Below are 24,143 nucleotides of genomic sequence, written 5' to 3'. Positions count from 1 at the left end.
CGTCCAGCTCGTTTACGCATAATTTGCTCCGCCGTGATTTGGGTTTACGACGCGCGAACCCCTTACACCGCCGACCGGAGTAAATCAACGCTACACGATCGAACGATGTTTTCTCCTGACCTTGTCGGTACTTCCGTGAATTCTTTCGTTCGCGTAAGACGAATTAAGTTAAGCAATTCGCAGCTAAGGTATACGAAATCGGAGAAATTTTTCGTTTATACGCGTCGTACGAAAGGAAGTGAATTTTTCTTGTTAAACGAATAAGTTGAAGCGATTAACAAACAAATATCGTTAGTAAAGAAAATTCTATATTTGTTAAATACCGTTTACAAGGGGAGAAGATATCGATGACAGCTTGTTTTGTCGATCTAACGTCTTTTGGAGCTCATTTTTATACATAATGTTCATAGCCTTCTACCAAAATACCAGAATTTAAAAAATCTTCTCAGAATCGAGTTTCTCTTGTCCCTCGAGTTCATCAAATTGCTTTCCAGCTTAAAATAATGACATAAATCATAATCATCGAAAACCGTTTGCCACGCTAACCGAACACCGAAAAACAGATAATTTTCGCTTCCGCGTGAAATATCAGCACAGGTTAGCGAACAAGGATTCGTTTCTAGCCTCTAGGGAATCTTCTGACATTGGACTTGAGCTAAGCTTATCGTTCGTGGTGTTTGTACCTGTTCTTGTGGGCGGAGCACGGCGTGCCATTCTATTTCAGCTCGGCTTTCATTCATAACTTGGGTTTTTAATAGCTTGCCGCAGCATAACACGCAGCGCCTCTAGCGATGTTCGAGGATAGCCCCGATATCGTCCCGTAGACGCAAAGTCCACGCGAACCATAGACGCTCGAATGAACCCCTTTTCCTTGACTTTTCTCGCACAAATCGACGCTTTATCTGATCCCAAGATATTAATCGAAATATCAAAGGTACGACTCGTTACTCGTTCTGCGAGTTTAATTTTGGAAATGAAAGTTTGATGAAATAGCGATGAGTATGAAATAATGATATCGATACTATCAAGATGATAAAGCGAACATAAATAATATAATACAAATTACGTAAGTAAAATTATAGCATCATCGCGTTTTAAAAATGGAATACTATCTCCCCTCGTCAAAAGAAAATTTATCGAGTCTTGAATTAAATGCTCTTACTTTCAACGACAGGTAATATGCATGTACCATTAAATGCCATTCTGTTAAATCTTCTTCTGAAAGGAACTAAAGCACGAGTCGTATCAAAAAACATACATCTCATAATGAGATACGAGCTATATGTTAATTCGCTTGCACCAGGTGCACGATGGAAACGAACTTACGAGTATCGCTAACTTGAAAATTTATCGAGATTGTCAAGACGTTATAATTCTTTCGGTCCGTTAATCTCTATAAGAATAGAAATGAGAAATAACCTGTGCAGCTTTATCGTCCGAAAAGAAATGTAAAGATACACACGATCGAACATATTTCTTTCTTATTGCTACAGTTACTACATTTTTCACACCTTCAAATTTACAAAACCAATAAATATAATATTCCTTCTTGATTTATGAACCTCCGATACGACAAAACTAACGCATCGAGTGGAACAGACGAAGAATAAGATTATTCAACGTCTGGACGATCCTTACAGGCTCGTATCGAGCACGAATGGAATTTGAGGAAGGCGGTTAATGAAGAAATCAGCCTGTGTACCTATGTATGTAACTACGTCTGGTAGTAGGAAAACGGGCTGGTTTGCTAAGATCGCGAGCAATTTCATTCGCAAGAAACCCGGAATTACGCAACGAGGTATGGTCCTGTCAGGAATGATATATTATAGATGCGATACGAAGATTAGATGTCTGAGAGCAGATATAATTTTATACACTCTCGTGGAACGCGTTTCCTGTTTGACAAAAGAGAAACGGCGCCGATATTTGCAGCGCGCGGCAGCAACAGCTTTGCAAGGAAAACAGAAACAGAAACGATAGACGGAATGGCGTGCGACGCGAGCGCCACGGGATCGAACGTGGTTTCCGGGCGGCCAGGCGAAACCGGAAGAGCACTTGTTATCGTCGAAAGGCGTACATCTGCTCGCATAACCGTAACACGAGCTCGTGGAATTCCGTTTGACATCGGAGAAGTGGATCTCGCTCGCAACAGATCGCTATCGCGACCTTTTTTTTCAAACGCAAACTGTTAATTCGTTCCATGCATTAACGTTCGAACGATCGCCTCCCGAGAGCGCGCAGATACAGCGGTGAACGAATCGGGTGCAATTAATCTGACAGTGCACAGACGTGTTTCGCGTTTCGATCGTTTCCGGCTCTCGGACCACGCCAGACGTTGAGCAACGTATCACACGCGTGTATACGTTCACGTCCCGTTCGTGCTTGCGCCACTCGATCAAAACGACCACGATTATTATGTACAGAAGTTTATCATTTATTATTATTACTCTCTTATTTTTCTCTTCTCGGAGGTTATCGATATTCAATTGAAATATGGACGAATTACCGCGTTTATCATTCGTAATGTGGAACGATTGGATGTTAAACGTTTTTACGTCGATAAAAAAATTAAGGGACAGACTGAATTTTACAGGAAACATTCGTTGCTGCAAGAGCTTGGAAAGACAACTTGGATCATCGAACGTCTACAGTTTACCACAAGTACGTCTCTCCTCGACGAAGGAGAAAGCTCTCTCAGCCCCGTCATCGGGCGAACGCCATTTTTGTCGCAGGTGCGGACGAATGTTCGGCAACAAATCATATTCTTCTCTCTTGGCGACCGGCAGGCGGAGAGAGCGTGTCTTCGTAAGCCGATTAATCCTATCGAGCGTATCTCCAAAGGATTCTCTCCCTGTTATTCTCTTTCTCTCTCTCTGCTTGACACACAGGAGGATGAAAGGCCGTGACACGCATATAGGTAGAAACGCGCGAGAGGTCCTTTGGGCGCGATCATCCTCGCCAGTGGTTGAAGAAGGAGAGAATAGCGATGGAGAACGGGTCGGCAGGACGGGGGTTGGGAGGGTGGATGAATATCCGAACAAAGAAGGAAGAGGGATAAGGAGGGAGGTATACACGAACGGCGCGAAGACGAGGGGTGGGCAGAGAGGCGAGGGCGACGCCACGAGGCTTATAAATAGACACGCGGATAATCACTCAGGATTTATGGTAACCACGGATTATCAAGTTGTACAAGGGGGTATATTTCATATTCGCGACGTTACCTTATTTCAATGGGGGAATACCTGTTCCGCGCGTTACAAACTGCATGAACGCGCATACACGGGACAACATGTGTGTTGCCTCCGCATCTTTCCATCTCCTTCTCTCCATCCTTCTCTCTCTCTCTCTCTCTCTTTCTCTTCTGGCGTCTATGTACACGTATATACACGAGGCTGTGGATCACACACAGACTTGGAACCAAGACGCCACGGAACTGGCTCGAAGAGGCGTTCAGGTGCTTTCTCTCTCTGTCCCCCTTTATCTCCTCGATTCTCCCTCTCCGTCTAGCGTTCGTCCTGATCTCGCCGCGGCTTGCCCTTCTCTCAAAATCATTCCCACGTTCGCCAGAGTGCGTCTACAAAAGTGGCCAGCCACTTTTCCGAGAGACCGATCCCCTGACCGATCACCGACGACACCGTACACTGGCTCGATATCCGGTCTCGAGATTAGAACCAGAACTCTTACGGGCGGAACGGCGTCGTTGGCGTCGCCCGTCCGTCACAGCTGGAATTTCGAAACCACTCGACCGAAAGGATGAAATTGCAGGTGAGATACGGCACGGCCATGGCTCCTTCGAGAACGGGAAAAGACAAGCAGAAATTGCTACCAGAATGGGACCGCGACCCTTCCTCTTCAGCTTCTTCGTGCTCTTCATCTTCTTTCTTACGTACGGGAACACGGAATGCGTTTTTAACCCGTCATCTTAAACCCACCCTTTATAATCGTGCTGGTTTTTATTTACACGAGATCTAGTCGTTTGTTTGTCTTACGTTGCATCAGAGAATTATTCCCAACAACTAAGAAAATTGTTTTACTGTCCAGTTTAGATAGAAAATTAACGAGAAACGATACAAGGAGAGACGAAGAGAGTATTTATCATTTGATTTTCGCGCGAAATGTTTCCTATTCTTCGATCCATCAGTTTAAATTTTTCCGATAAAACAATAAACATAATTAATACATACCATACTCTGACAGCATCATGCATCACTCCTACACCACGATAAGAGAAATACATCACAGGCAAACTTCCCGAATTCCACGGCCCAACCCGTCGAACACGTTGCCTTAGCAAGAAACAACGGTTCCATCTCACCTAACAGGATTCGATTCTTCCTCACTTGACTTCTCTCCTATCCGGCGGAGAAAAGACGCGTGAGAAACGCCTCTAAGCGTAACCCCTCGACTCGCGCGACCCTTATCGGGTCTCGAGTATCTCGCGCGTAGTACTCGCGGCCGTCGATCGATCGCCGAGTGAAAATGGAAAATGATTCTTCGGCAACGTGTTTATCGATTTCGAACAAAGGCGCGCCGCGAAGTCCGATAAGCTCGCGAGCGGAGATCTGTCCGGCGATTTGTTCGTTCGTTCGCTCGTTCTTACGATCGTTCGTTCGTTCGCGGCAATTACGAAGGAGCCTGGAAGAACGCACCGCGCGATCCTTTGAGCGCGCGAGTCACCTCCGTCTGTCTCGGTTCGCCGACAGAGGCATCGCGTGTACCCCAGATTATATCGCCAGGATGCAACAATAGACCCAGAGTCCCTCTTACCCGCCTTCCCGATCTCCAGCATCTTCTACCGTTTCTGTCCTTTCCCCTCTTTGCCGCCCCTTCGTCAGCACACCCACCCCCAACAGCCTGACGAAATATTCCCACAGAGCGAGCTTACATATGGGATTAACGCACCCACTAGGCTTCCCATTGTCAACACACGCACACACCACGCTAGGTGCCGCTCCTACAATACCCCAATATTCCTCGATCTAAAACCGACCGCCGCCGCGTCTTTCTACGCGATTGTTAACGGACTGCCTCCATTATGCAGACCTAGGCCAGCTCCGACCCTCGGATCAGGTTGCTCACGATTTTCACTATCAGGACCAGATGTTTACGGAGGTCGTTTCGAACCTTCGACGACACAAGTGGAACTTTTTCCTGGACTTTGAGGTGAATTTTTTGGAAATGAATGTTGAAAGTGGTAATCAGAATGCATAACTGAGGAACTGATGTAGAGGAACTGATAATGCGGAGAGAGGATGTTTGTAGAGTTTGTATTAGGATAATTTATGTTGCTAGAAACGTGTCGTTCTCGTTGTAGATTGCAGATATGGAGATCTTTGTGCAATAAATACCTAAGTACTTGGTAATTGTAGATATCGTTGCTGATCGTAAATTGACATTTCTGCCTGTCATATCGACAATGGGATTGTAAATGTTGCAGGGAATCGAATGAAATAGACACGGTGTAAAGATTAACTATCTTTGTAATGATGGATCGATGTTAAAATTTTTCCAGAACATTTCTGGGAATTAATAATTTAAGAGCATTTGTAGCAAAATTTAGTGAATGATATAGTGTGTAACTACCATAGTTACAATTTCGTAAAAATAACTGCAGCTATGTGAAATTTGATAGAGCTTTAAAAAGATGCGAACGATTGAGGGACAGTTAGATTAGAATATGCAATTAGAGAAAGATAGTAACGCTATCGGAAAGATAAACCTACGAATGCGGTGCACCTTTAGAATGAATTATTGCAATATTCAGCCATGATATCATTAGAATCTCATATCTCAAATTCATCGTATCCCATCTCTCACCACGAAGAATCTAATTTACTGCTAACAAGATATGTAATGACCGCGCACACACGTGGAATAACTTCATGAATATCGATCTACGCGGAATTAATCTGACTTATTAAGCAGCCACGGAAAACGCGACTCATCGTGTCCACGGCGACTCGAAAAAAAGAAAAGGAAATCTGACACGCAGAAACGAATCGATTCATCTAGCCGCGTCGAACGGTAAACAATAGCTTTCAACGTGGACACGACAGCACACGTAGAGCACAAAAGGATCTTCAGGAAAGTTAGAGCGAGAGAGTTAACTACCGATACACAATCGGCATAGGGACAAAGAACACAACCAGCTTGCTCATTCTCATCTTACGTTGCTACATCACTCGATTTGCAGATTTGATCATTCCAATTAATAATGAAACTATGCGTTGCTTATTTTTGAGATTGTACGTAGGAAGGTCCTGTCGCAATGCTATAACTAATCAGTGCTATACATATTTCTTCCGTTAACCAAATAACCACCAATAGTAGCTGACTACCTTTCGATGATAGTGTTAACATAACACAGCTGCTATTGATAGCAAACATGGGTAGGAACGAAAAGAAAACACGGTATTCGGACACATGCGAGTGGTAATTGAAGAAGATGCGCCCTTATATGCCGGGCATTCATCTGACAAATCCATTCATCCGTTCACCTGAGCCACCGCGGCCTTGAGCGATCCTACGGCGCGCATACGGGCGAGAGAAGTAACCATCGCATTCCAACGGCAATGAAAGCGTGCACGAATCGAGCGGTGCGTCGACGAGGAACGAAAGAACGGTACTTAAGGGTCCGCTCCTTTCTCGCGGCTCCTGTGAAAAAAATACTTTCGCTCGGAGGTTCGTACGAACGACGAGGACATTGAAGAGAGGGGCAGTCGGGGGGCGGGGATCATTCCGAACGATGACTAGGCGATTTCTCCAATTCGTCGGATGCTATCGCCGAATACTCGGTCCACGGAAATATTCCGCGAAGCCGATATCGGATTCATTGCTCACGAATCCGTTCTGAAGCGTTCCATCTTCGGTCGAGCTTGTTCATTAGCACGATAATGGGTTACTCGAGCGGCGAGCCCAGCTTCTTCTCCTTTCGAATCGACGTTAGATTACGCGCATTCCGAACGATACCTCGAGCCATCGAGATTCCCTCGGCCAAGAAATTTCTCTCGGTCTTCGTGACATTACCTTCGGTTTATACGCGAGTGGTCGTTTATCGTAATTCGGGCGGGACGACTAAAGAGACTCGCGGATGCAGAATCCGCGACGATTAAACGCACCAGATACAATGTCAGTCATGGAAAATCCTGGCTCCAGGAGATAATACGAATCTACGTGCCTGTTAACATTCCGTTTGGTCGTGGAACGGGTTGCCGACTCGATGAGCCGCGTCTCGATCTTTCCGTCGAGCTTCACCATCCACCTTAATTAGCCCTGGATTTATAATGCCGCAAATCGAACGCTCGATTGATCATTTTAAGAGTTGTTTCACGAGCAAGTGGTTTTATTATCATCATTATTATTATTATTATTATTCTGCTGATACGCGAGACGCGTAGCGAGCAGAGGAACGAAGAAAAGAAAGAAAAATGGCTTCGTAGTTGAAAATAGGCGTGTAGCTAGTGTGTATCGGGATCGACGATCGAACGCGTTAATAACAAAGTTAGTGTAGCCGCGTAGAATACCCTGTGGGATCTCCTTATTAATTTTTCGCCCGGGCGGATCGCCGTCGTAATTTCTTCCGCGGCCGAGATATTCAGCTTTTGCTCGTAATTATATCAGCGACGATTTAAATTCTAATACCCGAGCACGGCGAGTCCGCAAGCCGGTTAATGATCTCTCGTCACGAGCGGAGAGCGCGACAGAGCGGGACCCTCGCTGGAGGAAGAGAGAAAAATTAACGCTGAAAGTGCCTGTGGTGCAACAGATCAAAGCAAAACGCGGTTAACGTCGTCACCGGTTTTGTCGAACGTGAAACGACCTGGGCCGCGATATCCGTCGTTAAAGATACGTGTTGAACGAGCAGAAGCTCGCGTTCCTGCTCGTATAAACGTCACAATAAAAAAATTTGTTAACCACTGCGAGAAATCGTATGGAAAACCAGCTCGTTGTCGTGAAGGAAGACGTTCTCTCGACCAATATCTCTCCAAGGCGAGCATAATAATATTTGATCGAGAGCAGAAATGGAAAGAACAAAAACGTGGTTTCACCGCTCGAGCGAATAGAAATGAGTATAGATGACCGTCTTAGTTTAAGTTGCTTATTCTCGTGATTAACTATTTGGTATATATGTATATATACTGCTATTCGTAATCACAAACAGCTTCAAACAATTGAATCCTAAATGTTAAATGTAAAATCTGTTCTATCGTTATCTACAGCAAATACTAAATTGTGCGTATTCTTTTTCGGTAATACGATGACCTGGTTGCACAACTTTACGTGGACAAAGCAAATAAAGGGCGGAGCGTTCGCGCAACGGTGGAGAAAAATGGGTTCTTGAGATCTAAACCGTTCATTATTCCTCCCCTTTGAGCGACACGACGATGTATTCCGTTCTGTTAATGTGTAACGCGACCAACGATTCGAATCATTGTTACGTAACGAACGAATGCGACTAATAAGACGTTGTCGTGTAAACGAACGTATTTAACGACCCGTTCACAGCACAACGTAAGCGTGCTACGCTCGTTTCTACGTGTTATCGTCCCAGGCTTTGCAATAACGATCATTCGTGCTGCTGTTGACGCAGGTTCAATAAGTGGAATGAAAGATTAACGACCTACTTTGATTTTCCACCACTATTACATTTTATTTTTAATCTCAGTCTTTATAGGTTCACTTTTTACTAATCTTAAATTCTGTTGCAACAACTTTGCGATATTTTTGTATTCTGAACTCTGAATTCTTTTAATTAGAGAAATCTCATTGCGAACATGATTCTATCACCAAAAATTACAGAATATGTAAAAAAGATTTAATCGAAAAAATCTTGCTATTTCTAGAACGATTAATTAAGTTCTGACATGTATAAATTGTCTTACTTCTTTCGTCCATGAAGTCGTGATATTACTTTTTGCGGTAATCTATTATAGTTTTATTTAAATCCATCGCGTTGCATATTATGATACTTCGATAAATCTGCAATGATCGTTTTTGCGTCTCCTTCGCTATTTAAGTATACCTACATATACATTACGTTTATTTATAATTATCTGCACAGGCACGATGATGCAAATCATTTTTAAAATGAGATTAACATTTTTTTACAACGTTCAGGTATGCATTGCACGGAATATTTTGTTACTTGTAATTTCTTGGATTCAAATTAAACATGCATACTTTGTTTTTTTTTTTTTTTTTACCGAGACTTCAACGAAAACGTCAATAAAGGCATTAATAATTAATGGGATAATCTTATTTCAGCGTATAACATTACTATACTCTTACGTGTAATTAGCGTGTAATTATTAATTACATTTTTTGTATTACAATGTAATACAAAAAAGGAACGGAAACGGAAGCAAAATTAAGACTGAGAAATTGAAAAGAACATTCATCATTCGGAATCACCAGTTTCCCGGACAGACGTACGTAAGTAAATATAGATATGTAACAACGTCTTGGCCAACGTCTTCATAGAAAAAGAAAAACAAGTGAAAAAAAACTAGAGAGAAAAACCGAAGGGGAGCAAAAAGAAGGAAAAAAGAAGTACACAGACCGGACACTCGAAGGTGGCAGTTTTCCAGCGCAGCAGCTTAGCCGGTACAGTTGAAAGAGATACGTGATGCACACATGCGCGACCGGTTCAGGGGGAGCGTCGTGGACAATGCCAAGCTGCGCTACGACGACGTGCGTACGAGGTGACTGCCTGTGTTCGGTGTTTCGCGAACAAATGGGAGAGCATCGTGCCGGCACCCTGGCTCGGTGGCGAGGAGATGCCGGAGGAAAAGGGGCACCGCCACGAACGACGACGACGACGACGACGACGACGACGACGACAACGACGACGATGATGACGACGACGACGACGACGACGGCGACGGCGACGAAACAACGACGAGAACGAGGAGGAGGAGGAGAAGGAAGAAGAAGAAGAAGAGGTCGAAAGCATTGTTCCGCGCCCCTCGCACCGTACACCGCGGACCGCTCGTTTTTCGTCCCACTACGTTTCATACCGATGCACCATGCGGTACCTTCGCTCTCTCCCTTTCTCTCTTTTCCTCCACCTCCCTAAAGCCATCTCAAACGCACCGGCCCGTGCTCAGGTGTGCTCCATTGTTAAACGCCCCACATATCGCGTACGCGGCCCGCGCTTACCCTCTTTATTATGTGTTTGCCCATTATAACGAGAGTGAGAAAAAGATACGAACCGAAAGCGGAGCAACAGAGACGACAGAAAGGGGATGGAATAAAAAGGATACGTGGGGTGAGGAATAGACCAGAAACGCAGAGCCACTGGCTGAGGGATCAAGTGGCATTGTCCGGTCCGACGATGCCCTCGCTTTTGTAAGATCTTGCGCATCGCTGCCAGCCAGCGATTCGAATGCCTCCCGTATACACAGAGAACGATAAAACATCCCGAAGAACGAATTCACCTAATGTCGCTTAGCTCTGCTTGGAAATGGAGAGTCGTGACCCTGGGCCAAGAGGAAAGCTCGTGGAAGGTAATAAGTAAGGATTTTTGCTCGTTCCGATGTTTACATTATGTTCAGCCACGGCAACGATGCGAACTCAAGTCGTTTTGTTGGTCCCTTTGCGGAAGCATTTCGCGACTCAGAAAACGAAGGAAGGAAAGAGAGACAGAGAGAGAACTATGACTCTTTATCGCCAGCTCGTAGAGTACAGTACGCACGGGATACGCGTTTCGTAGGGATTTTTCAACGGTACCAATCGCGCGATTTCCCTCGGTTTCCAACGGGCTGAACGTACCGTATCCGAGAGTACGAGTACGTAGAGACTTCTCGCGTAGTCTCGAACGGGTTGGGATTGAACTCAGACGCAAGGGCTCGCCGGGAGAGGCATAGCCAAAGGGATTTACGCGGTACTCGACGCGGACTCGACCTTTAGGGTCGACCCATTGAAAAATTAGTAAATTATTTAAGACTCCGCCGGCCACGTCTGTGCTTGTTCGCGGTTGATTTATTTCGACTATCGTGATGCATGGGCCGGCTATCCAATATTGTAATACGTTTTGCATACGTGGTATATACGCGCGCGTACGTATCATTGTCGACGTTCCGTGGCCTAGCGATTGAAACACTACCCGGGCTATATCTCAACAGGTTCGCCGAGCGTTATGAGCGGCTGCTCTACACGGCATTATGTTCTCTGGATGGGCTGGAACGATGCGAAGGGGAGAAGAAGAAGATACCGGTCGCAGTTGTCGGATCAGAATCCTATATTATCGCGCTCTAGAAGCTCCGGGGCAGGTGTATCGGTGACCCTTGTCTTAGCACGTATTCCACACGCATTTTACACCCTACACCCCGGCGGGATAAGACAAAGCGAAATATACCATCGGCTATGGCGCGAGAGGACGGCTCGTTCTTCTTCGAGCGCCACGGCTCTAACCGCGACCGCGTGAAACGCCTGTCCGCCAGTTTTTACGCTGTTGCAGCGTTCAAACTGTTTTTAAAGAACCGGTTTCATACCGATTACAGGTGTTTATTATTGTACTTATGCAACGCCGGATTGTTACCGACACCAAGTTATAGGACGAGGTTCGATTTCTATTTTCAGACTGGATAAAAGGGACAGATTCATTGGAAAGCAAATGAAATTAATGAATGATAATTTTTCCGACCGTCGATAAATCTTATACGAATGTATGGCAATGTACAGAATGTAGAAACACATAAATCTACTTTATTGTCATAAATTCGTTACTATGGATAGATTGTAATACCGATACCTATTACGCATACCTATTATGCATCTTGATGTTGTTAGATTGTTTGCTTTTAATTGTTATAATCTGGAATTCAAATTAATCGCTTCTATGTTGCAAGACGTCTGTTTCTAGTTTTCCTATGCTAATTCCATGCATTTCGATATGAACAGGATACACAAGTTAATTAGGAAAATACGCTGGCATGTTATCTTTATATCCTTGGAAAAATGAGGCATCGAAGTGATCATATACCGGTTGTTGCTTAAGAGAATAATAAGTTTAAACTACTATCGTATTGTTAAAGGTATCGTGTACCAAGCACGTTTAATAAATCGAAAATAATCGTTAGATTGTTTATAACTCTTGGCAGATGTCTAGCTGCTACGAAATACCCAATTTTCGAGACGTCGATACTAAACTAATCTAACATGCGTAAGTGCATTCGACCCTTGAGCCACCATAAATGATTTTGTCGAGTTACCGGTGCACTTACTCACTCGACGTCATTCGTCACGCTGACGTTCGCTTTAATAAGTAAGCAACAAACCTCATTTAACATCTCACACGCACCGAGCTGTTCCATGGTTCCCCCTTCGGAGAACTTGTCAGAATCGAAAATCGCAATTTTCCCGTTAAATACACCTCGCCAGTTAAGGGTTACACTAAACTTTCACGCTTATTAAGGAGGCAGAATCGCGGTGCACCGGCAGCGAGTTAGCTAGCTCGCTCGTGCACACGCAGGCTGCTTGAAATTCACGCTATAAGTTGTATCAACGTTCCGGACATTCAATCCCGGCGTACGTTGCGCGAGCCCGGCCGGTAATGAAACATTTAACGCGCGTTCCCTTATCTCCGCATCTGGTAATATACAACGAACGGTGAGTACGGTGAGGTGCGATAATTCGAGCGCGCGCGCGGCGATTCGCGCCGTTTTTCTCCCCACCATCGGGTACACCGTTCCCGTTACATAATGGCGAGTCTCGAAACGAGCAGGACTGCCACTGAAAAGCAGTCGTGCCCGCGGTGTACAACTCGTTAATCACACAGGCGAACGCTGCCGCGAGTTTTCAAAGCTTTCGCATATACACATGTACGTATGTACACAGGCTCGACCGACAGTCGACATTCGGTTCGACAACGTTCTACGTCAAATCCGCGCCGATTCTCTAATTCATCGACGCGTGCGCCAGCCTTTCCTCGCATCGCGAATCGTTTATCGCGGGATCTCCGCCACGATAGTCTATCGCGATGCCGCATTGCACCGCGCGAAAATGTTTTCCCCCGTGGGTAAAGCTACGCGCCGTCCCTGAATGCCAACGTTCTACGATTCCCCTTGACTTTTGTCCGGGGCACTTGAGTTATGTTAAAGTCGGCACAAAGTATAGAAAGTCGGCTCGTACTCACCTCCGAGACAATCGCTGCATTCTACTGTCGTACGTGTCAGCTCGTCAATATCGACGATACGACGTACCTTTACCATTGATTTCTTTGTTAGAGGTTGTTGCACGTTTCACGAATCAGCCCGCGGGCTTATTATCTGATGGAACGTCTAAAACGATCGTTCATTCGAAGGGAAAAGAATGTGGGAACTTACCGGTGCCCGTCGAAGTACTGCGTTCATTGGCCAGAAAATCTCTCGTAGATGTTCGAGTTTGTAAATACTGTATGTAAGCATAGATGTCAGAAATATGTTGTCGTGCATGTGCGTCACAATGATTATTTACCATATAACCACACGCGACGCGGTCAAATGCGTAAATTCGTATACGATTGTTAACGAATGTGATCGACGAATCACATACGATATAACGATCACGTAAATCAGCACTTATTATTCAGAAATACGGTCGCCATGTGTACGTAACCTCTGCTCGATACAACAACTATTTACGGGAAAACGAACCTTTTTCGACCGGCTACACGCGGCAACAACTCGAACGCAGCCATATTTGTCTGTTGACTGACAGATGACGCGCCGCGGTCTCTCTAGCGGCAAAATTCGAAATTATAGTGCGCGCTCAAGCGTCGCTGCGATGTTGAGATAATTGAAATGATTTCTTGTTAGAAGGGTAAGTGAATCATTGCTATTGGCATTGCGAGTATGGCTTACGCTGTTTTAATAAAGATGTATCACTGTTTCCTTACTTTACTTAAGTCGCCGTTGCCTTTTATAGTTTTCTATTGGGTAACTATAGACTTCACTAGAATAAATTACTTTTAATAGGGTACAAAGTAACGAATCTAAGAAGTATATTTAAATGCAATTCAGAGGCTCATGTTATTTGCCAATTATTTATAAGAACTAATAATATTAACCCTTTCGTTACCGCCGTTTAAGTAAAAGTCGTTGTGCGCAGGGCAAGTTTCAAATTTTTGACATGTTACATAATACGACACATAGTTTTAGACATACAATAATAGAAAATGTAGACAATCCAAGCGGCTTTTAGAATGCGTCACATATATGTGAGGCGTAGTAGCGGAAGGCTTAAATACAACGTGTTTCAATTGATAAGAGAAGTAGCGACACACTCTGACTCCGAAGATAAAGACGAATTGTAAAAACAAGATGAGTCTTCAATCCACTATAAACGTGTCGTCAGAGCATACACACTAAAAGTTAAAATCCCGATACGCATTTTCCATTTTAACATTGATATCGCCTCCAGCATCGCTTAGAATTGTAATATTTCTACAAGTTCGACGGCAATTGCAACGCGTTGTTAATAGATTCACGTCCGTCCGTCGCATGAGCAGGATTTGTTCAAGGTGCGGGTATGATTAGTAATTCAGATCACCGCGAAGTAAGATATTACGCGGCCGGAGTAATTACGGTGTCGGTACGAGTTCTGAGGAGTTCCGAAGATTTTTCCGCGGCGACGTGTCTCCGTTTAGGATGGCTATGCAATTAATGAACCGTCGCGAGCACCGGCCCCGCACGCCGATCCAGAGTTAAATTTAGCAAGATTTAGCATAACGCTTGGTTAATTAGTCGAATGGAATCTAAGGCATCCGATTAAAGGGGAGTTCGGAATAGGGAACAGAGGACACGGCGGGGCAGCGCTCGCGTGCGTGTAGATCGCGTCCTTGTGTTGCCAAATAGGTAGTGGCGACATCTACTTGGCGCCAGTCCACTCGTTCTGCAAGCGTACCATCCCGACACGTTCTATACGTTGTCGAAGAAGGAAAGGACAGAACACGGAGGACCAGAGAGCAGTACGAAGACGACGAGGTGGAGGACGCGTAGTTCTGTGGCTTCTTCCTCTCGGTTCGAAGTTGCAGCTCTCACCGGCACACGGTTGGATCGCCTTGGAAAAAGTTCTTCGCAAAACCAGCGGCGTAATATACGATCCTAGGGTCCCGACCGAGAGCGTCCAACGTTTATCTCTTTCCGATACGGAAGTCTGCCGGAGGAATTAATTGCCTGCCGTGGCACCTTACCACGGCTCCGGCGGCGTCCCGATGCAATATCTGTTCTCCTCCGAGCCATTAGCCGGGCGCATACTTTACATTAGAAAGCACGTAAGAACCGTGAGCACAACGAGGAGACCTGTTCTCTCGCGAAACCTTGTTTTGCAGAATTCTCGCTTCCCCTCAGCTGCCGGCTGAGCTAAAAATCGCTCGACGAAAATCTATCGGCGTGCCGTGGATCGTTAGCGGACCGCGTTCGATCGGCCCCGCTGTGACCCAGACCTGCGCACGTTTCCTTCGTCGTCTTACCATTTTTCGACTTTCGATTATGCATTGCTCGACTAACTAGCGTTAGTGGAGCTAACATCGTCCACCGAACTGGTTACGCTCGGGATCAACGCCCGATTTGTTTTATTTTACCCAACAATTTCCAAATGTCAAGTCGGAATTAGGTACGTAGTCGACACGCACGTTTGACTGATTTAATTATATAGTTTGATACTTTATTTGTAGGAAATATAATGTCAGGTATTATCTGTATGAATTAATTAATTTAATAAACGAGAAAAAGACGAAGAGAGAGATTCGTTTAACAGTGTACAAATTCTTTCCATAATCAGTGGTTATACCTTATGATGTTTGTCGATATTATTCACTTGTATTTATGATCACTCATCCAGCCCACAGATTTCACATCCATTGTTCGTACAGCTTACACCTGACAGTATGTCTCGATCAAGTTCAATGGAGAAAGCCTATTGACAATTCTGTGTCAAGTATATACGCCATGTTTTTCAGTTTAAGAAAATTCTGTAACTTTACCAATTTACTTCGTGCAAAGATTCTACTAAAGAAGATACCACTAAACTTGCAGAATAATCCGAAATATCCTCGCTATCTTTAATAAATTAAATTGAATAAACATCTCGTGACAGTAACGTCTAAACCAGATCTTAGACATTAAACGAAGCTGGAATTCCTATTCCTATTCCAATAACTCGATCTACCAGTCTTATCCTCGAAGAAGAAACATAAAACGATAATGCAAAGCGTAACGCTCGAGGCATCGAGGACACGGTTAGAGAGCACGTAAAAGAGCGGAGGATCGTTTCGTCCGGGTCAGGCGTTAATTTATATCGCGAACGATGCGGAGCCGGGCGTTATTAACCTGCATGATGGTGACTGGTGTATGCGCTGGGGGCCGCGAAGCGTGAGAATTTGTCTCGGCGGGGACTGGATCGGAGATCGTTCAGGATCAACGACGCCGTTTCAGCATCCATTCTCTCGGCGTTTCCTTCTTCACGTCAGCGGCGATAATGCCGCGTATGCGCCCAGTGACGAGACAATCGGGGGAAAAAAGAATAGCTCGCTCGCGGGACTATACGAGGGACTACGAGAACTTTCACTTCGCGCGGTACACCGGCTTCGATGGTGAATAAGCGCGCGAACCAGCGCGTACAGCTCGAGGAAATCTACGAGAGGCTGCAAAGTGCAGACGAGCAGATAACCTCGTCCGAGTGCAACGCGCGATTCTTTACTGGCCAATTGTTTACCTTCACTTTTCTGTCGTTGATTTCCGTGGAAAGGAAGGCACTTGCAGTTTATCTGCTGTATATTTTACGTGGGGAATGAGATTGATGAATGTCTGCCTGTTCTTCTATTTCGTTTTCACTAAGGCATATATTAAATGTAATTCTAAAGAATGTTCAATATTCTAAGCGTGGATAGCTTATTGTAAATTAGATGTTTTATTATTGGTAATTTTATGTCAACTTTAGTGATTTATTAAGATTTAGACTGGAAACCTTTTCTCATTATTTGCATCGAGAATATTTTCTTACTCCAGCACTTCTACCGTTGATTTTTGACACGATAGTTGAAAACGTAAGGCGGATCGAAGCAAATCACCAAGCGTATAATGTCATCACCTTCGTCAATTTTGGAGTGAATGGTTTTGAACCTATATATTTTCATCCTATTTTTTTCTATAGGAAGACTCACGCAAAGTTGAACTGGTGTGTGAAGCGTGTATAACCTTTTACCTCTGAGCGATCCTATATACGGTAGAAATTGCTATTCTATTGCTAACTTTTTGCATTAAGTATAAAGCAACAAAAATAAAATACCAAGTAGGTCTATAAACTTGAAAAGGTCAGTGTTCAAAAGATTGCAACGCATTCCTTTTTCTCTCTTTTTGACACGAATCGGTATATTTTTTGACAAACAGGAAAACGTGCGTGGCACGCAATCGCAATGATTTATACAGTCGGCGATGACAAGATTTCCAAGTAGTTACGTTTGCTTGCGTAACGGGCAAATTATACGGTAGAAGTAACGATCTCTTTGCAGTCTCCTTAAAGACACTTACCGGGGCTGTTGTCGTTCGACGTGTAATTTGAATGGCGTTTCATTTGTACGAACGCACGGCTATACGTCATGCTATTTTACGGGGCGAATAATTTCAATGTTTTACCGACTTTCCGAGCGGTCAATGACTTACTCCATGAAACCTTCGTATTTAATTACTCGTGAAGAATACCGATTAAGCGATACCTTTTAAAGATTACGACAAAGTCGGTTTTCCCGCGCGAAATGCCACGCTCGAACTGCGGAATTAATATCTCAATTTTACCGGCATTCATTGGCCAGCCTATGATCGTAGAACCGCAATAATTCTGTTAAAAACCGTGCGGCTGTTATGAAAGTAATTTATACCGCGATAAATGGCACCGGTCTAGCAGAAATCGTATTAACCTTTGTCGTGTAAGAATATTACGCACCGCCGTTACTTCACTCAATTACATTTTTGAGGACTATAATTGTTTATATTACACGGTAACAATATTGTAAAAAATGGTATTGTTTTTAATACGGAATGCAGCAATACGAATAATTAATTTAATAATTATTTCGATTCATCCCAGCCTTCTCAATTTTGCGTGAAAATATTCAATTCTGGCAAGAAGTGATTGTTATTACATATATATAGAAAATTTTAGATATCCGAACTCTTCGTATTAATTGCAAATAAAGCGTGATTGTTTCACAAAGTCCCTTGCTGATTACGCTCGTTAAGTCACAAATCGAATCGATTTCCCCTTTCAAACGTCCAAGTCGATTCGATTCTCGTACAGCTTTTTAGCATTTTGCAAGAGGAAGAAAGAACCGCTTAACTGTTAGATTAAATTGTACATCGAGTAGTTGCGTGGATGTGGCGCGCGTAGCCCGCGGCGGAAATTCCGCGGATCGATCTATCGAGCGAATGGGTCTCGTTCAATAGCCATTGATAGATTCGAATTTCGGTGCTGTAACTTAACTGCACGACGACGGAACAACATTGGCTGACAATCTATTAACGTCGGATTCGGAACGCCGATCGACCCGCCGATATTCGCGTGTCTGTCATTTATGTAAATCGTGTTTGTTCGAATTATCGAAATCCTGGCCCAATTAATATCTTATTACTCGTTTAAATCAAGCTCCGCTATGCCCCTCGTGCTTAAAACATTTAACATTCTGCAATCGTGTCGCGATCGATACGCGTATGCTGATTGACCGATTCTTGCGAAACACGTGAAACTGGAGTTTGTTACGGTTGGAAAGCGTTCGATGTAAACTCTAAGTAATTACTTATTGATGCATTTGCAACTGTTTGTGACGAAATAATAGGAAATATATAATAGTTGCCGCTTCAACAAATTTTGAACTTTCTCTTCTAAACTCTTTCGTACCAAACATGTAGCGACGTTAAGATTATATTTTATTTTACAATTCCTCGGTAACCCCTATATTCATCGATGAAACGCAGTTGGATAGGCCGCAACGATCGTGAATTGGCTCCATGTACAAGCGGATAGATCAGGGAGGCACGCACGATGAATCGCACGGTGAATCGCTCGGTGCGCCTCATCGGAAGGGAATACTAATTTTATCGCGGCATCGAAGTCGCTAGGACTATTAATATATCATAACTAATACGCTACACGTCGCAAAACTCGGCGAACGCGCCCGTCACGCCAAGAATAAAGACATTAGGCCTGGTCTCGAACGCCGCTTTTAATAGCGATCTCATTCTTCTTCCGTTAATATCGCTTGCGTAACACCCTCAACAGGATGTCTCAAGCTCATTACGCGCTGCTGCTGGTCGATATAGCCCACCCTTTGAACGCAACCGCCGCAGAAAAGTCGCGTACTCGTTACGTTGATATATTATAGTTTAATTTATGGCCAAGACAAGAGCAATCCCCAGAAAAGTCTTTTCTATCCCGTATCGTGCGATTTATACTTCACTGCCTTCTGTGCGTTAGTATGATGCTTTCGATCCGACCACAGCGAGCGATCTTCCATCGTTCGCGAGAATTCGAACGATCGACCGTATCTCGTGTCATGGCGTCGCTCTTACGGAGCTCGAAGGCGAGATTTTGCGGCGGCGTCGAATCGCATCGGGCGGCGATAAATCAAGAAACTGGAAGGCGCGAAACGGACAAAGAGCGAAGGAAGAAAAGTGGCAACAGAACAGGGTAGGGGGTACACGGGGAGAAATAAAAATCGAACACGATCGAGGACACCGCCAAGCGTTCCTTACCGTTCTGGCCATGTCGAGCCGGCACGGATCGGAAGTCGAGTGCGTTCAATCGTTAATCATGCGGTCGAGCGAAAAGAAACTCCATTGGAAATCGCGCTTGGGTCGATTGTGTGCACGCGTTTTTGTCGGCGTTCTCGGGTGTGCTATGTAAGTACCACCACCGGCACCACTAGCCACACAGAGTCCCGCGCCCCTTATATTGTATCGACGTATTGTTGACTCACATACATTTTCGTTCTGGCAACCAATAAATCTTCGCCCGTTTCCTCTTACAAACCATTACCGAACGAGAACTCGGGTACTCGTGACGCTGGATCGCAAAGTGTCGCGTCGTCGACGATGACGGTGACGATGGCTAGAAGAGTACGAAGACGGAAAAGTAAGAAGCCATTGAGTGGCATGAACGTGGTTGGAATTAATTTCATCTCTTGCTACGCTGCTAGCGCTCACGCAACCACAGCGGATGAATGGTTCTGCACCTGCTTAGAAAAGAGTCATTACCGATTGCTCGGTGCAAAGACAACGGGGCAAACCGTTCCAGCCATGTGCCCCTTCTTCTTGCGACAGACATTGGGAACGGCAATTTGTTCGGGAGCTTCGTTAACGTTCGGTGTATATCGTTAGAGGCGATCCGATTGCTCAACCGGTGGCAAATACCAAACGAAACTTGTAAATCATTAACAACTGACTCAAGTCAGTCGCGTAACGAGTTTTATTCAAAATGTAGTACGACCATAGAGATAACAAAATTTAATCTACGATGCAGAAAGAATTTCAAATAGCCATTGTCTACAACTATATTCCCTCCGATTATTTTCTTTCTTAGAACCGATTCTAAAGTCATCGATCGTATCTACGCTCGAGAAGCGTAAAAATTGCAGCGATAAACGAGCGTACGTCATGACTGCTGTACTCCGGTGTTACGACGTGTCGCGTCAGTCTGTTTGTTCCTTTCGATTTCGAGACAAACGCGCAACACAGTTGGTCTACATCACGGTAGCAGCAATATTCTTGAGTCGTTCGTACGCATCTACCACTTCAGTGAAGTGGCCAGACAGGACAAGTTCTTGGTTAATTACTGTCGAGTCTTATGTATACATATACATCTATATGTATATATTTTACAGAAGGAGGCCGAACACGGAGGAAACGACAGAGGTTTGCAAAGTTGAAGGAAGAGGAAACGCGGTGACTTGGCGAGAAAGAGGGAAAGAGAGAATGGGAGCTGGACTCTGTGCAGAGAGAAAGGGGAAAAGGGAGTAGGAGAGGCCGAAGCGGAGTCAGAGGAGATGACCGAACGAGATGCTCTTTGAGACACTGAGAGCTCCAATAAAGCCGGACCAATTACTGACTACCGTCCTTTCCCATTCCCTATTGATTTGCATTCAAATAGATGTTATACTCTAAGTAGTCGGATCCTAATGGATTATCAGTTCGAGTCATCGCGAGAGCTTCAAAGCTCTACTCATTCCCTTTCCACACAGAACCGCCTCCTTTCCAATCCTCCTATATCCACTGTTTCATCCATTTCCTAATGAAACCTCCTCGGATTGGCCCTTTTTCTAAACTTACCTAATGATCAGCTCGAAACTTATCCCGATGCCGCGTGTACACCCCTAAGAGAAATTTCTCTCTTTCTCTCCTCGTTCTACCTTTCTTAGCCCGACGTAGAAATCGTTCCTCAAGATCCTTTCGCGAAAGTAGTTAACGGAGTCTGGGAGAAGCGTGAAATTAAACGGTTTGGATCGTCGTGACTTTTCCGTCGCGAAAACGATCTCCTCAAATCCTTTCGAACACGGAAAGAATATGTTGGTGAATCTTTGACAGATAGATAACGATTAGTAACGATAACCCTGAACGACGCCCAAGAAATGTGAAAGAAGAACGACTAAATATTATTCGTTAACCAGTCAGGAATCGCACGGTTCGTAATCTCTGTTCATCGATGGCATTTTCTCCGGGCGAATAATCGCTCAGTGGATAATTTAAACGAAAAACCACGGGCCATAGGTCAGGCCACGCGAGTTTCCGAGGTTTACGTTTCAATGTCTCGAGGATGGGGGAAGGAGCTTACGGAGCACACTTGTCGGGCGCCATTCTGTGCCAGTGGACCCGTGTAATGAGTTAAAATGAGTTTGGAATAATCGCGGAGTCTGGTTCGCCTCGCAATGACCAGGCGGGCACAGAGATGTGACCATGGGGTTGGAGAAGGAAAAGGGCTATGGAGATAGAGGCGGAGGAGAAAAAGGGGCAAAGCACGAAAAAGAGAAAAAGAGAGAGTAAGGCAAGAGAACCAAATGTACGGGGACGACTTTGTAGGCATACACACGAGCAGGCTACGTATGTACACACGAACAAGAGAGGATGGGAGGCAGTGAGAGAGCGCGTGTCCGGTATCCGGCTCGCTAATTAGCTGCAAGGTGGGATAAAGAGTGGCCGAGTCGAAAACATTAAAGCCAGCAGCAGGGTGGAAGTGTAATGGACGTTGACGTATGGCCGGTATAGCTACCGAGAGGTCCGCTGCTGATGTCGGAGAAGTACTTGGCAACGACTTTCCATATACAGGGAGAACGCAAAGTACGTGTCCCAGCTCTTTCTTTCAAGATCTCGCTCGTGTCGATCTTTAATCGCTCGACAGCCCGCGGCCACGTGTACTGAATAATCCTCGATCGTTCTATAACCTCCGAAGAGAGTGACCGACGCGTTATTATTCAGATTCGTCGGCGTATCGGCCTCGCCATGTAATTTCGCGAAATTAGACCCAAGTGCAACGATCTCGATTCGCCTCTGTAATCTTGCAGTCGTTGTGTTACAATGTAACCAACAATCGCCTGCCGTGATTAACGCACCGCTCGCATACCTATGGTTTCTAGACACGCGCTTCTTCCCGAGGATACCGCGGTTATACCTTGATGCTGCGTTTCGTGAGAATTGCGAAGAAATCTCGGAGATTATTGACTAATTCGCCGAACATTTGAGATCGACTGTTTCGAGTAGTAAGATTAGAGAACTTCCTTGAATCGTGTCAAAGAGACAAAGATTGTTCTGGTACGCTCGGGGTTCCAATTGCTCGTACCACGAAGTTATTACGAAATTGTAACGTAACAATTAGAAAGTGTGACTGGAAGATGGTAAATTAATTTAAGATTCTACAACGAGCATTGTGTACCATTTCAAGCAGGCGCGAGTCCAGCCAGACGCGGTTTCAAATAGTTGTTTGTCAGGCGATCGTTAAGAGCTAGAAGAATCAGAAGGACACGTAGTCATCGCAGATTTATTCCGGGAAGGTTAGTCGGATCGTCGTGTTAATTCACACCATGCGTAATATATGCAATCCGCGTCGATGTACCGGCAATACTTACATGCACACGCGGCAGCGTGACCTCCTCAGAGAAGATTCGACGACGAACGCGGTGGCGTTGAGAATCCTGGCGCGTAGGAGTCGTGGGGATGGCGCAGGGTTGGTTGATTGCTTTACGATGACATTATATGCGGCGGTAAAGTCATGGCACTGCGCATAATAAAGTGCACGGGGTCAACAATAGTCGACAAAGACTGCCGAGTTGTTGTACCGCTCTGCGTTTTAGTTAAATCGGACTCGGGTCGAGGATGAACGGCCACGGCACGTAGGAAACGAGCTCCGTCTTGAAAGAGGGGCAGAAACGGTATTCAGACGTACACCGCGTAGATAAATCCTCCACTCAGCCGGACACACTTCATGCACAAATTAAAGCATAAAAAACCCCCTTGCCATCCGGTTGCGGGGGCCGTGAGAGTTGAGGACGGGGGTGTAAGAGAGGGAGAAAAGCGAGGGCGGGAGATAGAGAGACATAGTCGGAAAGATGAGTAACGGGGGCTAAAGGGGGTTCAGGCCGACGACTGAAAGAGGAGGTCGCGTGTTGGTTGGTTGGTTCCGAACGGAACGAAGGGAGAAGGGGATCGGGCGGTCGGTCGGTCGGATAGGTTATACCATCTTTCATGTAATTACTGACATAAAATGCCAGAAGATTTTCGCCCTTTCCTTTCCTCCGTTCCCCACCTACAACTTCGCGGTCTCTCCGATCGCCTTCTCCCTTCCCCCTGAATTTCTCTCTACCCGCACTCTTTTTCTCCTTTTCCCTTCTGTGTCCGTTTTCTCTGACTGTCTTCCTCCTTCTTTCTCGATTCGTTCCTCCTTCACCCCGTCTCTTGTCCGTCCTTTCTCTCTCTCTCTCTCTCTCTCTCTCTCGGCGTCGGTTCTCGCTCTTTCGTGTCTTTTTCTCCTCCGCGGAGTAGAAAATTTTCAATTCCATTCATGTAAATTATTGTAGCGCACCGACTCTCGACATGTGCAACTTGTATTAATGACGCAGTAAAGGAGCAGACGGGCGGAGAGCTGCCCATTAGCGGATGAAAGCGGAGGGCTCTCAGCGCATA

At 45.0% G+C, this 24,143-nt stretch overlaps 1 protein-coding gene across 4 annotated transcripts in view; it reads right to left on the bottom strand.

Moving 5' to 3' along the window:
- LOC122568149 (transcription factor SOX-6) overlaps positions 1–24,143 on the bottom strand; it is a 322,224-nt gene that overhangs the window by 191,869 nt on the left and 106,212 nt on the right. Inside the window, exon 1 of one of the 4 annotated variants that reach the window (XM_043727545.1) lies at positions 13,326–13,686. The exons of 1 other annotated variant lie outside the window; for it this stretch is intronic. In XM_043727545.1, coding sequence (XP_043583480.1) covers positions 13,326–13,433 — 108 coding nt within the window. In that variant the 5' untranslated portion in view covers positions 13,434–13,686. Of the gene's footprint in view, positions 1–12,278; positions 12,322–13,325; positions 13,687–24,143 lie in introns of those variants that run through there. 2 more of the 4 variants (XM_043727550.1, XM_043727546.1) reach the window with 2 other exon arrangements.

This window comes from Bombus pyrosoma, linkage group LG6 (genome assembly GCF_014825855.1).
Source record: "Bombus pyrosoma isolate SC7728 linkage group LG6, ASM1482585v1, whole genome shotgun sequence".
Taxonomy (NCBI): Eukaryota; Metazoa; Arthropoda; class Insecta; order Hymenoptera; family Apidae; genus Bombus; species Bombus pyrosoma.
The sequence above is the reverse complement of the archived record's forward strand: the minus strand, read 5'-3'. Positions and strand labels throughout refer to the sequence as shown.